At 45.5% G+C, this 15,285-nt stretch overlaps 1 protein-coding gene across 4 annotated transcripts in view; it reads left to right on the top strand.

The window, feature by feature from the left end:
* Nucleotides 1-13,227, top strand: part of LOC146197673 (Na(+)/citrate cotransporter-like) — a 29,786-nt gene extending 16,559 nt beyond the window's left edge. For all 4 annotated transcript variants that reach the window (XM_084599584.1, XM_084599586.1, XM_084599585.1 and 1 more), the window contains 6 exons: nt 266-346; nt 2,585-2,692; nt 6,298-6,478; nt 10,176-10,337; nt 11,956-12,093; nt 12,882-13,227. In XM_084599584.1, coding sequence (XP_084455710.1) covers nt 266-346; nt 2,585-2,692; nt 6,298-6,478; nt 10,176-10,337; nt 11,956-12,093; nt 12,882-13,097 — 886 coding nt within the window. In that variant the 3' untranslated portion in view covers nt 13,098-13,227. The remainder of the gene's footprint in view (nt 1-265; nt 347-2,584; nt 2,693-6,297; nt 6,479-10,175; nt 10,338-11,955; nt 12,094-12,881) is intronic.
* The last annotated feature ends 2,058 nt before the right edge of the window (nt 13,228-15,285 follow it).

The raw sequence follows: 15,285 nt of genomic DNA on the forward strand, positions 1-15,285 counted from the left end.
TTTAGACAAGTGTTCTGATTCGTACCGGCGCGTGAAACCCTAACTGTACTAGCTCGAGCCTATCATGATTATCACGTCTACCGCCTGTTGAAAATGTTTACAGCACAACGCCACGGTGATTACAACAGTGTGGTGGGTTGCAAACGTTTGCAACAGACGTTATGTAGAATGCAGCAGCTACTCTCCGTGTTTTTCCAGACGTATATAGTTTGAATTTTCTCGTTGTAAGGACATCCCTCTAGGTCTGTCCTGTTTTCAATTTCAGGCGAAACGCAAGCCGAACAGCAGCCCAAGAGAAAGTCCGAGAGGAGATTGCAAGACGCTACAGCGAACTTGGTCCAATTAGGTAATATTTGTACATATATAACGGCATATTGTGGCGATGCAAGCGCGTATATAGCGATGTGCAATTTTTACAAACGACAGTGGATATTTTCTTTAGGTTAGATGAGCTTGAACCTCAAGCTCATTTTTTTTTCTGGGGAACTTTATTTACTACTTTAGGCTCGATTTCACATATAATCAACTACAGATAGGTCTAATTTCGTACCTTACCAAAATCTTATTATAACGGCATATAAAATGAACTTTCTTCCTTTAAAACTAGCTTCTGCTCTTGAGGAGGAAGACGAGGTTCACTTGCTATGAAATATAGAGAGGCCGGCCTGAACTTTCAATCCCGGAGCTGTGCTCAGGGAAAACGGAAAAGTGAGGGAGTTTTGCTGGTTGTCGACGAAGGTATGAGAGTGTCCCTTATGTATGCAAATGCATCATCAACGCGCCTGGTGAAAGGTGCGAGTTGTGGTCAGCGCTGCTTATGAAGTGAATAAACGCATGCCCGAACTGCTTAGAAAGTCGTTCCACACCAGTGGTTATTGACGTGCTTTTACATAGGCCTGATTTTGAAAGGCGTCAATGCAGCGGTGAGCACTTGTCTTTCGCAAGCATACGGAGGGCAAGCCTAGTTTACGGGACCCTCATTATTATGGATGTGTGAAGGGGCGCAGTTTGGAGACTTTGGCGTCCGCTTATATGAAGTCAATTACCGCTTCACGTAAGCGTTGCCCAGTCTGTGTCTATGTAAATTATTGCGTCACTTTGGCTTAATGTCACGCCGATGTCCGGAAGTAATGCTTGAAATCAAATCAGGCGGCTGACATGAAGTGCAGCGCTAGCGTAGATGTAGTGAATCCGCCTCGCGTGCAAGGGGAGCGTGGTCCGGGTCCCGCTGCTCCACAAATTTCCACCGGATAAAGAAAGAAACTTAGCGTCGATGAAATAGCACACACAGGTCTAGGATGCCACCTGGGCCCGGTGGCCACAGCCGCGGCCAAGCACTCCGCCACCAGAGCACACTCTAGCCAGAGTCACTCCAAGGCAAACGTACCAGGGGGCGACACAAAGTTAGGTGGGTGGGTTACATTATGGAGTTTGCGGGGATACACTGGACTCAGCTGGCGCAAGGCCACGTCAATTCGAGGGATTCGGGAGAGACCCTTGCCATGCTGTGGGTGCAGTCAGGTTGACGACGACGTCACTAACTCCTGGTTAGGCCCAGCGCCTCGCTGTGACACCGTACATGAAAGCCAGAAGACAGGCTGCACCAGGTCTTCAGCACGAAAATTGCGTTCGGTATATCATAATCGAAGGTCGTGCTCGCTTCTGCACCCTGACCTTTCTACGCTCTTGCGCAGCATTTAGTGCCCCGCTGTGCACTATAGAACACGGTGTGGTGTTCTTTTAGTTGCTGATGCCAGTGTGAGGCCCTACGATGTCGACAAGTAACACTAAGTGCAATGAATCGCCACGTAGTCAAGGTTTTGGAGCACTGGTTTACAGTAAAAGAAAAAAAAAAGCGCGCTAATAATTATCGAGATTCACCTCAGATGCAGTGAATGGCTTCCCAAATCGCCAGAAGCTTAGCAGCTGTTGTCATTAAAGGTGTACCAGCGTACTATCCCTTGCACATGCATAAAACTACAGCCGTTCGTTTTGCAGTTGGCGCTTCGATCCGTGAACATGACCATGCACATAGTTTCCAAACCTGCCTGAGGACTTTAGTATTGAGTTATGAGGCAAAAAGAATCGAACCGCCTGACACGATGGGAAACCTCCTGACGAGATGGAAACGTTATGCTCAAAGAAGCTTCAGCTTAGCAAAATCAGTTTCGCTGAGCGCATGCATTTTCCTGGGGTTGAATAGGTCGGCAGCACTATGCGTAGTCATAGTGCAGGTTGGGTTGATTTTCTAGGCTGTATTCGCTTTCTGCAGTGAGCCATATTTGCTTCAATTGAAGACATGGAAATTGAAATGTGTCTGCTTTCTGTGATCATATGGCGAAGGCTACTTTAGTGAAGCAAGCACACCTTAGCTCTATTCTTATGCACAACATCGCTGATGATTCTGCTCCGAAAAAAAAAATTCAATGCTAAATAAACAATAAATTTTTCTATATCGCTGACAGTCTTAGGTGAAACAATTTGGACGTAGGACGTAGTTCATCACGTGTCGTCACTGTAGGTTTATATGAAACAATGACTGAATTAAGCTGAAGATGCACCTTGTGCCGCCTGTTGTTCCCAGCTTCCCAGAGGTGTGCGTCGTGTTCCTGATGGTCCTGATGATCCTCCTGTGGGTCACCATGGAGCCGCTGCTGCTTCCCGGATGGGTCGACCTCCTTCCGTTTGGAAAGTAATGCCTGCACTCTTGTTTGCCAATTTTATGTTTTTTTAATGCTTTGTTTATTTTCTTCTTAGAAGCGGTAATGTCGAACAGCTGAGTATGAGCAACTATAATATAAAATAATAGGCCTCTCGTAAAATATTTGTAACCACAAAGCTGAAGTGCTAGCAATAATGTCAAAGCAATACACTCTAAAGTAAAAGCAAAGTTTTGCAACGAATATATTAAATAAGCCTTCAGTATAGTCGCAAAGCTAAATTTCGCCGATAATAAGCAAATATTTATCTATTAAATACCGAGAATCTAACGCTTCGTAAATCATATCTTATTCTGCCCTGAAGTCAGAAACTCGTTATTTCTTCTTTTTCTGTTGACAAAGCGTAGTGAAACCAAATGTTGTGCCACTGTTTCGAATATGCTGTTTTAAAATGGATCTCTAAGTAACATCTAATAACTACATCTACGCTCGGCACCAAAGACAGGAGAGGGAATTAAGTAGAAGCTAGCAGAATAGATGGACATGCGAGAAGAAATGGAGTTCTAGCGGTTGCAATAAATAGCACGATCAATGAAAACGAAATATTGCATTCGGTAAGGAAGTTCAGGACGCTGGTGTTTGCGTTTCGCTGTGAAGTTTTGTAGCTTAGTTATTGCAAGTGTTCGTAGCCACAATGACTCTTCATTAGGGAAACCTTAGCCGGGTAAATGATGTAAATCAAGCGAGAAACTATCAACCACTGGAGCTTTCGTGTCATAAGCATTTTTTGGTCGGAGTGAAAGTTTTTTTCAAAAGACTATGCCGCTTCTAACATCACATGCTTGTTATAAAACTAAGAACTTGCTGATGAATATAGAAACAACGGCAGAGGGCAATGAATTCATAGTAGAAAGTAGCCACCATTTATGAAGGTGAAATGCGAGCACTAAGCTTGCGTTCTCTTCACTCAGCCCTTAAGGAGTTCGGTATCGCAAGAAAAGGACAAACCCACAAATGTTTTTTGTTTTATTTATTTATTTTTGTTTTAATTTTTAATTTTTATATACTGCAGCTTCATCCGGAGATATAGCAGGAGTGGGAGGTAAACATGATACAATAAAATAATTATACAATGCAGACAGTAGAGCAGTAACAAGACAGAATCTAAACAAAGCAACAACACTATAATAACGGCTAGGGGTTACTTAACAGTGTGAAATAGTCAGCGTGCTATGGCGTAAGCACAATTTTGTAAAGAAAGAGAGCGAAGTGAGCCAAGAAGCTTATTCCAAGCTGCGATGGTACGAGGGAAAAAGCAGTTATTTTTAAATAGATTATGTCGAGCAAAGTACGGGACAATATTAAGTTCATGGTAGTATCTGGAGGTAGTAGGCCAGGCTAGAGTAATGTTGGTTGGTTTGTAGGGTTTAATGTCCCAAAGCGACTCAGGCTATAAGAGACGCCGTAGTGGAGGACTCCGGAAATTTCGACCACCTGGGGTTCTTTAACGTGCACTGACATCGCAAAGCACACGGGTGCCTTGCTTTTCGCCTCCATTGAAAAGCTGCCGCCGAGGCCGGGATTCGATCCCGCGTCCTTGGGAACACTAGTCGAGCACCGTAACCACTGCGGCACCCCGGCGGGGGCTGGAGTAATGTAATTATTAGATGAAAGTTGATATTGAACATGAATGATATAATACAAGAAGGAAACAAACAAAGTGCGCGGCACATAGGTGACCAAAGAAAATTTTTTGAGGCCCTGTGGCTTGACAGAAGTTCCCCGAAACTTATTGCGTGCCACGAGTCGATGGTATCAAATGAAAGAAGAGCAAATGCAATTGAGTAGTAGCCCAGTGGCTCAGAAATATTATACCCGAACGATAAATATATTTATAGAAATATTTGCAAACTAAATCATTATAACCCTGTCAGAAAATGCATCAAAAACTTCCATTCCATCACCACAGGTTGCTTATATTATTATTTCAAGCGATAAACTTCTAGTATCAACAAAAGATTTGTGCTACCAAACTCTCCCTTCTCGTAGTGACAGAAGTACCTTTAAATAGTGCAGTTATGCCGAATGAAAGTGGGGTATTAGAGACAAATGTGTCATTATTTTCGCATGGAAACAGCAGCGTCTTGCGATATCACTGAGATATATTTTTCTACAGCACATTCCTATTGTAAAGTTGTCAGCAAGTCTGTCTAGAACACTCGAACGGGCTGCTTTTGGCTGCACGCGGGACGCTGCCGGTAATTCCTGGTTTGAGATAGCCTACATTGAGCATGCGCCGCTATACTGAATACACAGTGATACTGCACTGTGATAGCGTGAGCCTGCTGGTTTATCGCTGTCTGAAGATATGCCATCTCGGTTCACTGCCGCGATCGCCAGCGATTGCCGAGGAAGCCGCTCGCAGGCTGCGAAAGCAGTCGAAGTAGCATGCACGTCTCGAAATCTTGTAATTTTTTGGAATGGGGAACACTTTCAAAACCGTACGTGGTATATAGAGGCATTGCTAGCTATCGCAAGTCTACAGTAATGAACTTGCACACAGCAAATCGAGTATGCCATCCTGCCTGGTCTTGTCACTGGGTGCATTCGATTTTCCAGTCTCTGACAACTTGCTGGCAGGTCTCTGCTTCAGCTCTGACAGGAAGCAGCGTGATGGTCAAATGATCTTGCAAGCTTTTTACAACGTTTGCTTTCAATGGGCAATAATATCACCGGACTCGGTTCTTTCGCAGTAACGCCGCACGCACGTTTATCTTTTGGCGTCTTTTGGCGTGTGTGTAACAATAAAAATAGATAACAGAGGCGCCATTCAATCGGAGATTTTTGCAAACGGAGCGTGACATGCCTGAATGCGAAGCGCTCTGTGCAGGGTTGGTTTGCCGTTGCTACTAGCGAAGTTCCTCCAAGGACCCAGCTCGATGCATTTGAAAGCTAACAAAAGCGTTTGAAAAGACATTTAAAATAAGCGTTAGCTGCTTTAGTACACAGCGGTTCGCTTGCGATGCTTTCAGACCTGCGCGTTGCAAAGATAGCGAAATAGCTGTGAATAATTTGTCAGCACGAACAAAAATCAGTGTTCGGGGCTGTGGACGCTTCCTGCTGTACAGAACGTAAGACATGAAAGCGAAGATGCAAAGCTAGAGCTTGTGTCATTATTTAACGCACGATATCGTCTGCAGGAGCACGAACGGTACTCAGAGTGCGCTCGGAGTCTAACTCAATATGGCCTCTGGCTCAGTAGCTTTACTTGTGGGCGGGGCTTCTGGGCTGCCCGAGGAAAAGGGAACGCCGGACAGCTGTCAGCAAGTAGTCCCGGACAGTCCGGGACTGATAATCGAATGTGCCAACTGGCGCACGCCGAGACGTGTTATCTCGAAGTTGTCACGGCACCTTCACCGGCGATTATATCGGAAATCGTGGTTGTGAACTGGCACCAATCATTCTCGGCAGGCGTCGCGCCTGCTGCCAAAAGCAGCCCGTTCGAGCGCTCTAGGCAGACGCGCTGACTACTGTACATATACCGAAGTCAGAAAGGCAGCGGTAATGTTTGTTGCTACAGAAATATATGTTATATTTTATGATCGCAAGATATGAAACGCCGCTCTGAAATGCGCAGTGCCATCAAGGCGTCGGCGCCAGCAATGATGGTGACGTTGCTGCTGTTCGCCATACCACGGGACCCGAAGCACCCCTGGAAGAGCGGGCCTATCATCACATGGCGAGAGGCCAGCGACCGAGCCCAGTGGGGTGTCATGATCCTCATCGGGGGAGGCATGGCTGCGGGAGAAGCTTGTATGGTTAGTACACGACGTATTGTGGACAAGTTTTGGTTAAAAAAAAATAGTTATTTGTTGTGTCGTGGGAATTCCAGTGCTGTGAGATATTCGCAGTTCTGAACACGCCAAAAAAATAATGTAACAAACACATCTCTGAGCTCTGGACCTTATACAGCGGTCCTTATACACTCTTACTTTCTTTTTCGCTAAATGGAACACAACATTTTCAGTATTTTATTGTTTTAGTGTTGCACAAGAGTGTGTTACTCTGGAGTGAGCAGTCGTGTGTCGCTCGCGCGTCCTCAACTTCTGCATCTCTTCCCCTGCATCAGTCACTCCTCAGCCTGGACGGACAGCAGAAGTTCACGCGCGGTGCTCCTTGGATCTCGCCTCCGGGCTGCCCGCCGCGTCGTGAAGCAACTTGTGCTCACCTCCGCGTCTTAACTGGCGTTCGCCTTCAAGTGCGTTTCCCTCTTTTCTCTCTCTCCCGAATGATCATCCCCCCCCCCCCCCCCCCGACCTTTCGGCCGCATAGTAGCGCATTCGAAAAGGGTACGTTGCGCCTGTTTTCACTCATTTCTGAAGATTGTACAAGGAAAGCTGAGGACGCGGCTGCGCCGTGCGTTTGCTTCGCGTCGCAATAGATAAGGCCGGGCCGTCTGGCACTGCGGCGCAGGTTCGATGTGCTGAAGTATAACGGCTACGTAGGCAGCGGGATCGCGAGTCTACTGATTCTGACATTGCAGTTAATCGGTGCAAGAATGAACAAAGAATGAGGAAACGTACCGAGCGTGCTCAGGAAACTGCTCAGGGCCCTGAGCGTCGTCATGAACTGGATGCCGAAGCGAAGAGAAACAAAAGTGCTGCCCAGGAAAACGGGCTGCGCGACTGCAAGCGATGCAAATATATAAAGGGATAAGCAGTGCTAAACACCTACTTCGCATTTGATTAACTATGCAAATAGGCTGTAACTTGTTTTAGAAGGAAGCGTTTCTGACTGTTGACAGAGTACAACAGACACCTCGATTCATTACCACGGCGGGTGCTTCGTTTATGAATTGTTGAGAAAGGGCTTCCTGCAGCCCGCTTACTACTAAGAAGCGCTATGAATAACAACATGCAGTCGTATTTTGCAATAAAGTGAACTTAACAGGCAAGGTAAATTTATTAGGAAAATCTGCAACCGCTGCGCCAAAAATGTCTCATAAATGCTACAGCAGCTCATCTCATAATATGGAAGCTTTCGATGCAAAGGTTACTCTCGTCCCGGCAGGAAGCCTATAGAAACTATACGTGATACTATAGTTAGTGCCATCTGTGAGCCGCCTGTACCAAGCACCTTTTATTCAGTGTCAACGTTTCGTCAGCGTTTTATAGGAAACTTAAATGTTCCCCGAGATTGTGCTCGCTGATGCTGTCAGTGACGGCCAACCCTTCGTATGTGCTACAGCATCAGTCTTAAAAAACGCTCTTTGCGCTCGAACCGTCTAGCTCTGGCATCAAAATGCACACTGACGGTAATAAATGGTAGCTGAAAGCAACGCTGTGTTGTTTAGTCATGTGCATTTTTATGTACTTTTTCCGAGTGCGTAAAGTCTTGTCTCCAATTTTGAGTAATATTTTTAGGACGGCGATACGAAATCAATGAGGTAACCAAACATTCGAAATTCCCACCATAATTGTTTTGTTAAACGGAACCTGAAGCAGTTTTCTTCGCGGAGTTTCACAGTTTTTAGCACTCTGAACAACACTTTATTGTTTAAAAAGGCTAAAGTAAATGAAAAACACAGTTTTTCACAAGAAAACGAGCACCACGGCCTCAGGACTCTGGAAAAACGCCGCTGTCGCCCGCGATTGGCTGGGAAGTCGTGATGTCATTCGCGGGATCTCCGGCTGGCGCTGACAGTGTTGCTGCGTGCGCATTGCTTCAGGTGACTTGAAAACTTGAGTTGCAAAAATTATCGTTTATTCGAATAATGTCAGACAGCTTGCACGCTTGCCGTACGTGTTCGAGCCACCAGTGGATTCAGAAAATGGAACAACCAATGACCCTGCGAAGTGTGTCAGAAACGAAAGCGAAGTTACCACGTTGTTGTTGTTGTGGCTGCTGTTGTGACTGTAGGAAGGAGGAAAAGAAAATGCACGGGCCTGCCAACTAGCTCTAGCTGAGCTACCGCCGCTGCCTCGCACGGACAGGGGAGAATTTAGAGACGAGATACAGAAAGGGAGAGAGAGATGCACGACGCAATAGCAGTCCATCGCTACTTGCATACGACACCATGAGAAGATTGGGTGGTTGCTCCCGGCTACCCGGGGCAGGGGACCCTAGCTGTTCCCTTCCTGGGGCTGGAGCCTTCGCCTTTTGCGCCAGAGGCTCATTGCACCAGTATATATGATCTGTTGTGGATGCTACATTTGCGCGTGTCGGCATTCGGCAACCGGATGCGAAAAGCTCATGAATTGGTCCGCGTCAAACGTACTCTTTGCGTGCTAAATCAAGTTTCAGTAGCAACACATAAATTAAACATTATCCACAGCGCAATTTGCACAACCTTCGAGTACCGCCCGACGGCGCAGCAGCAACCGCACTGCAGCTGCAGCCCCGTCCACGGCCCCGTACCATCTTTAATTTGGAGCATCGTTTGCGCGGCGTGTTGCTAAGCACAACGCTTTAAATGGTCTGGCTCCAGCGGCGTCGTGAAAGAACAAGTTCGCAACGTCTGCAGCGCCGGATGCCGGGAACTGACCGCAGCGCTGCCGACAGCGAGTGCCGCGTACGACGGCAAACTGGCCGGGCGCCATATTGTTCCGCATCGAATGCTCAGCAGGCTCTTTGTGCGTCATGCAGTACATGGTTGACTGGCGCACAAGCAAGGAGCGCTTGGCAAGATTCACTTCGATGGTTTCCTTCCTGCAATAGCTAGACACACGCACAAAATAAAAAATAAAAATAAACGACCGCACGACATTCGTTTAAAAATAATATTATGAAGCTGTTTCAACAGCGAGCTTTTATGTACACTCTTTTATTAAGCTTGGGCTGCCTCAAGATGTTGAAAATATTTCGACTCCGCCTGCACCACTTACGAACGGCAGGCTTATATAGTCGCATTCTTTTGGCGATAGGCCGAAGAAAAATATTGAACTGTAGAAAGCAGTGATTTTACAAAGGGCAAAGAGCGGAAGAGAGAGGCGGCGAAAGAGAAATATGAGTAGGGTAAAGTAAATTTTAAGTTTCAGAAATGCAGTTGATAAATAGGAGTGTGAAAATATTTTGAGAGTGGTTACGCGCTTAGTGATATGGAGGTGAGGTGAGGTGATCTTTGCTGCGTTTTCAAATAGATGTTATTCGCCCAACAAGCGAGCTTTTGTGCTATCCATGTGCTCAATTTGCAGGTCTGCTACGTTGTTGCACGTATGGCCACAGGAATATACTAAGTTATACGGCTGTTATTTTGAAATGCTAGCATAATTATGAATCTCAGATCTTGATCCGAATATGCATACTTGCTTCAAACATTTAACCATAACCTGTTAATTATGTCAAGAATACATATTAATAATGTTTTTTAAAGCTGTCGCCATTTAAGGGTCATGAATGTTCCACTCGCGTGTTATATACTTCTCTGATATTCGAAGGATTTACGCATGCTGTGCGCACCCTCGGGCATTGTTTGCACTCTAAGGTCACTGTCTCATTGCCCCTTCAACCTTTCAGCAATCCGGCCTGTCCGCGCTTCTCGTCGAGCGTCTTAAGGGTCTCGAGGTTCTCCCAGAAGTGCTGACCGTACTGCTTCTCTGCTTTGCGGCATCCATGCTGACGGAGGTGACAAGCAACGCCGCCGTCAGTTCCATCCTTCTGCCGGTTGTCTGCAGAACGGTGGGCATATAACTTTATGCCAGCAAAATTTTAGGAATAGTCATGATATGTTGTGGGCTCAAATAGGTGGACCTCCCACTGCGCTTGTTAAGATTGGCAAATGCAATGCATCACTTTGTAAATTTTAAATACCTATAGATTTTTAGGTTTCAGAATTTTTGGTAGATTTGTTTATAGAATCTAAAGATAATTTTATAGATTCAATATATTTTGAAATAGCCTATGCGCTATTCTAGCACGCCAAAAGTGAACAGTTGGTTGCAAACATACGTGTTGGACAAACCTGGTTCGCACTACTGTCCGACCTGGCTTGCCTTCTCAACAATTAAATACGTCACGGTGAGTTCCAGCAGAAGGACATCTAAGTAGGATATTATGGTAGCACTTTCTCATGGCATGCGGCCGAAGCAGCGAGAGCCAGCATGGCGCATACGATACATTTACAGCTACCGTATTCGCATGCCAACAGTGTTAGAAGCAAGGTAGACTACGAGATAAACGAAAGAGGCACGGACTTGTAGAAGAAAAGCCACGATATATTGAACCCCTGTTAGGCTTTAGGAGCACGAGAGAAATTAGGTGCATGGATTAATATGAACCTCTTATGACGCGCGTATGATAGTATGAACTGGTTCATTTATAATTGAGGAGCAAACGCAATTTGTTTCTTGCTCGCCTAGCAGACTTTTCTTGTGAAAATTGGTCGCACAGGCGCTACACGTACGGTACCATGCAGGCGTCGGATGATTGCTTGCGAATAATTTACGAAGCAATATTGGCGAAAGTAAAACTGGGAAGAAGAGGATGAACCGGGATTCCTTGGTAAAAGCCACAGCCATGGAAGCCACATTATACGAAACTATATGCACAGTTTACGGCATTCTATATGAGGGCGGGAGAGTTTTCACGTTCATAATGCGATCGTGGCCGAGTGGTGAAAGGAAACATCTTCTGTCGCTCTTTTATCGTTATTTTGGTAACCATAACTGCATGGGAATGGTGAGAAGCGGCCGAAGAACATACTTCCAGCTTGCGCTGTGAAGTCTTTCCTGCGCAAAAGTATTAACAGGTTTAACGATCTCGAACAAGACGCATCACACAGTCATAAAAAATAACGTATTAAGCCAAACATAATTTACTCTTCCGCAGGGTGTCATAGCTATCAGTCATAGATAGGTCTGTATGGAAGAAAATGTAAGAATGAAATTCTATTCATCAATTTTATTTTTCAATAATATTTATTGTGTGGCGTGTCCATTTTCTTTCTGCTGTCACATGAAACAAGGAAACGGTACAAGAGCATTTAATTATTTCAGTTTTCGACCACTCTTAGCAAAGGAGACTTGGTGTATTACTGCAGTTTTTCACGCAAATTACAAATTGCCATCAGGCTATGCTCACTGTTTCTACCATCCAGTACTTCGTTAGCTGTTGTCAATATTAAAATAACCGTTCTTGTTAACATGAGACGAGTAACTTTGGTTACCAGGGAAAAGTAACAGAAGATTATAGGATGCGTTAATTTTGGAATGAACAGTCTTGGAGAACTACCGGAAACACTGCCTTGCGGTAGTGTTGGCGGCGTGCTAAAAGCAGTGCGATTTTCTCCTGCACGCAGGCAATCGCGCGGGGCGTGCACCCTCTGTACTTCGCCATCCCGGTGACCATCGGCTGTTCCTTCTCCTTCATGCTTCCGGCAGCGACTCCACCCAACGCCATAGTCTACGACCTTGGAAAGCTGCGCATACCCGACATGGTGAGCGCTGTCTGCTACACGAAATGAGCCAAATTACGTTCGGGAAGCTCGAATCGAAACATTTCGTCAAGTGAAAGTGCCTGTAAATATTTATCTGCCCCAATTAACTGACATACTATGTACTGCTTTGCAGGCTCGTTGGATGCAAATAAAAAAGACGGAAGGTGCCCGGAATTATACGGCTTTTATCTAGGGACTGTCGCAGATAGGAGGAGGTTGAGTTCAGACCGTAAAAAAATATTTGAATGTGACTGTGTACCAAGTAGAAAACATCTGTTTCCTCGTCAGAACATCATATCTGTCCCCCACAGCTGCACAGCTCCAGCACAGGACGTATTCTGCACAGCCATAGAACTATGTAGACAGAGCTGGTGCGCAGGTGGTTTGACAGAATAGTTATTGCCCACATCATGAATATAAGGCTAACTTCGCCTTGTTGAAACAACCACAAGCCAACCAATGAATCATAGACGTGTGCTGGCATCTTTATTGGGTGTAGAAATGACCTTCAAGGGCTTTGCGATCGGTTTCAATGAGCACTCGCTTTATTAAGCACAACCCCTGAACTTGACATTGGACCTCTTAAACCCTCTGGGGTATGAAGCAAAACTGCCTCCTTCGGTTAGTGCCACTTCAGTGAGTGGAGAGTTTTACGCGGATTGGTGTATTGGCGCTTCCTGTAATCTTTGAGCGTCATTTGTATCATTTGTGTGAACGTGTAGAGGGTAATATTTCTTTTGGAAGCTCCGATGGTACTCATGTTTTGATTGTCTTTTTCTATCGCGCAGGCAAAGCCGGGACTGATGATGAACATGTTGTGCTCCCTCGTGGAAACCGCCATGATCCATGCCCTGGGTGTTTACATTTTCGGCCTGCAGACATTTCCGGACTGGGCGAAAGAAAAAGAACTCTCGCCGGTCAGGCCCTTGCTGAACGCCACTGAAAGCGCGACATCGACATCAATCTCATCATCTCTGAACTATACAAATTTATATTCTTCCTGACCCCGTGGGTGCTGATAAATGTACATAAACAAATTCCTAGGAAACAAATTGTGTTCGTGCTAGTCTGCGAAAGGCCAGCCACTTGCAAGGCCCTAACACAAGAACAAAAAAAAAAAAAAATGAACAAGAAGACATGAGCAGCAATTCTGTACGTTTCTCCTCTACTACGAATTGATGCTTTTCGGAGTGGTAGCCTGAGCGTATAAAGGGACGCCTTTGAATGTTGATCCCACGTAAATTCTAACATTTCTGCAAGTATTGAAAGTGACGTTCATTGCAGTGATCCGAGCTTCGCTTACAGAAACGCACTAAATTTATTCGCTTGTTCGCTTTTTCTTTATAGTGACTTTTACAAAGCTGTTGGGCTATAAAGGTTTAGCGGCTCTTTGTTTTTTGCTTAGTTCAATTCCAGCTTCTTTCTCGGCTTTGCCTCAAGAGAAACGTTGTTTTTATATTGGAATTCTTATCTGGATTCTGAATGGTCCAAATGGTTGGAGAGAAACTTAGATAATGGTTGATCCAGAATTGCTTCATGCGAGAATCTGTAAAGCGACACCGTGCACGTATAACGCAAGAGCTGCGACGTCCATGAAAATGTTTACACATATTACTGCTGCCCTCGTACTTTTAACAGACAAAAAATCGAAGGGCCGGGCCGGACCGAAGGCCCGTTCTTGGCCAGGCCACATGGAAAGCTTTTGACTCGGGCTAGGGCGAGGTCCAGTCTAGGGTATCTTTGTCCTCAGTGAGACGGCAGGGCTTCCCAATCCCGAGTACATGCAGCAAAATCGCTCATCGTGCATGAGTGGCCGAGATTTTACGCGTCCTCGTCGTGCAAGGATTCTGCACCGGCCGGCCAGCCGCCAATGGCCGAAAAAAAAAAAAGGACTGCTTGTGGGTTGTTGAGTATCGTTTTTCGCTTCTTCCCCTCCAGTCAAACAGGCGCAATTTTTATCTATCCATTTGGCTATTCGCACCGCGCTGTCTCCTATAACGCCGCCTCTCTGTTGTGGCTTGCCTCTGGCCTCGAAATGGCCGCCGTAAAACCGCAATATGCACTTGGTCGAAACACTCGCGGTCCTTGAGTCGCCTCCTATTTCTCGGCTCTGAAAATGCAGCGGAAAGCCGCCCCGCGAAAGGCAAGCATTTCAAAAAGAAATCAAAATCTCCTGAGACAGTGGCCCTGCACTGCTATCAAGCAGCGCCGGGTCCTGATATTCTTCTTTATTGACTCTTTAGACAACACCACACAAATTCTGATTCATATCTAGAATGAACTAGCACCACACAATAATACATGGTTATATTAACATTTCCTCAGGAGTCCTAGATTATCAAAAATGCTCACGCACTTAGGGGTTCACTTTGGGCTCGACATACTTATCTCATAAACACAACACATTGAATAAATTTATGACCTCGTGACCGAACATTGCCATCTGCATGTCGAACAGCCATCCTCTTCTTGTAGAAATTGTGGAGGTCCAGGACCGTAAACACATCAAACGGTATACCTTTACCAATTTTAACCGAGATGTATGAATGCCATACACAGTTACGGGAAGTCCTTTTTTGAGGGTACGCTTTCGATTATTGAGAGAAAGCTACACTGCGCTTGGTTTTCAATCCGTCGGGATGGCGCCGCGGCACTATGGCACGTGGCCGTCGCCTAGCAACTATCACGTAGTATAGACCGAGAGCTGGACTAGGAGTTAGAGGAGGAAAGAAGAAGAAGAAAAGAAGAAGAAGGAGGAGGAGGTTCAAGCTATGCTTAAGCCTCCACAATATTTTTCCAGTGACATATAGCCTCCCAACAATCATCGAATACATGTTCAACTGTCTCCTGTTTTTAACAACGAGCAGCTAGTCGCCCACAGTACTCATTCCATTCTGCTCAAGCCAAGTCTTAACATCAAGGGTTTTAGAATAGGGCAGGAAGAAACAAAGTTTTAGCAGTAGATCTCACAGGCATTATGCCGCGATTACAGGAAACCGGATTCCGAAAATTTGTGCTGACACACTGCAATATATCCTTTCCTGGGCCGGCACAGGGCAGCATCCTATATAGGGCTATAAGCATAATGTGATCGGCTAAGCCTAGGTGAAGTTTTTTTCTTTGCTACAGAGACCAAATACTCCAATGAAAAATGCTACAGTATTCTAAAGAACAACGTAAATTCTAGATAAT

This window comes from Amblyomma maculatum, chromosome 3 (assembly GCF_055883805.1).
Source record: "Amblyomma maculatum isolate TAMU_Amacu chromosome 3, ASM5588380v1, whole genome shotgun sequence".
NCBI lineage: Eukaryota > Metazoa > Arthropoda > Arachnida > Ixodida > Ixodidae > Amblyomma > Amblyomma maculatum.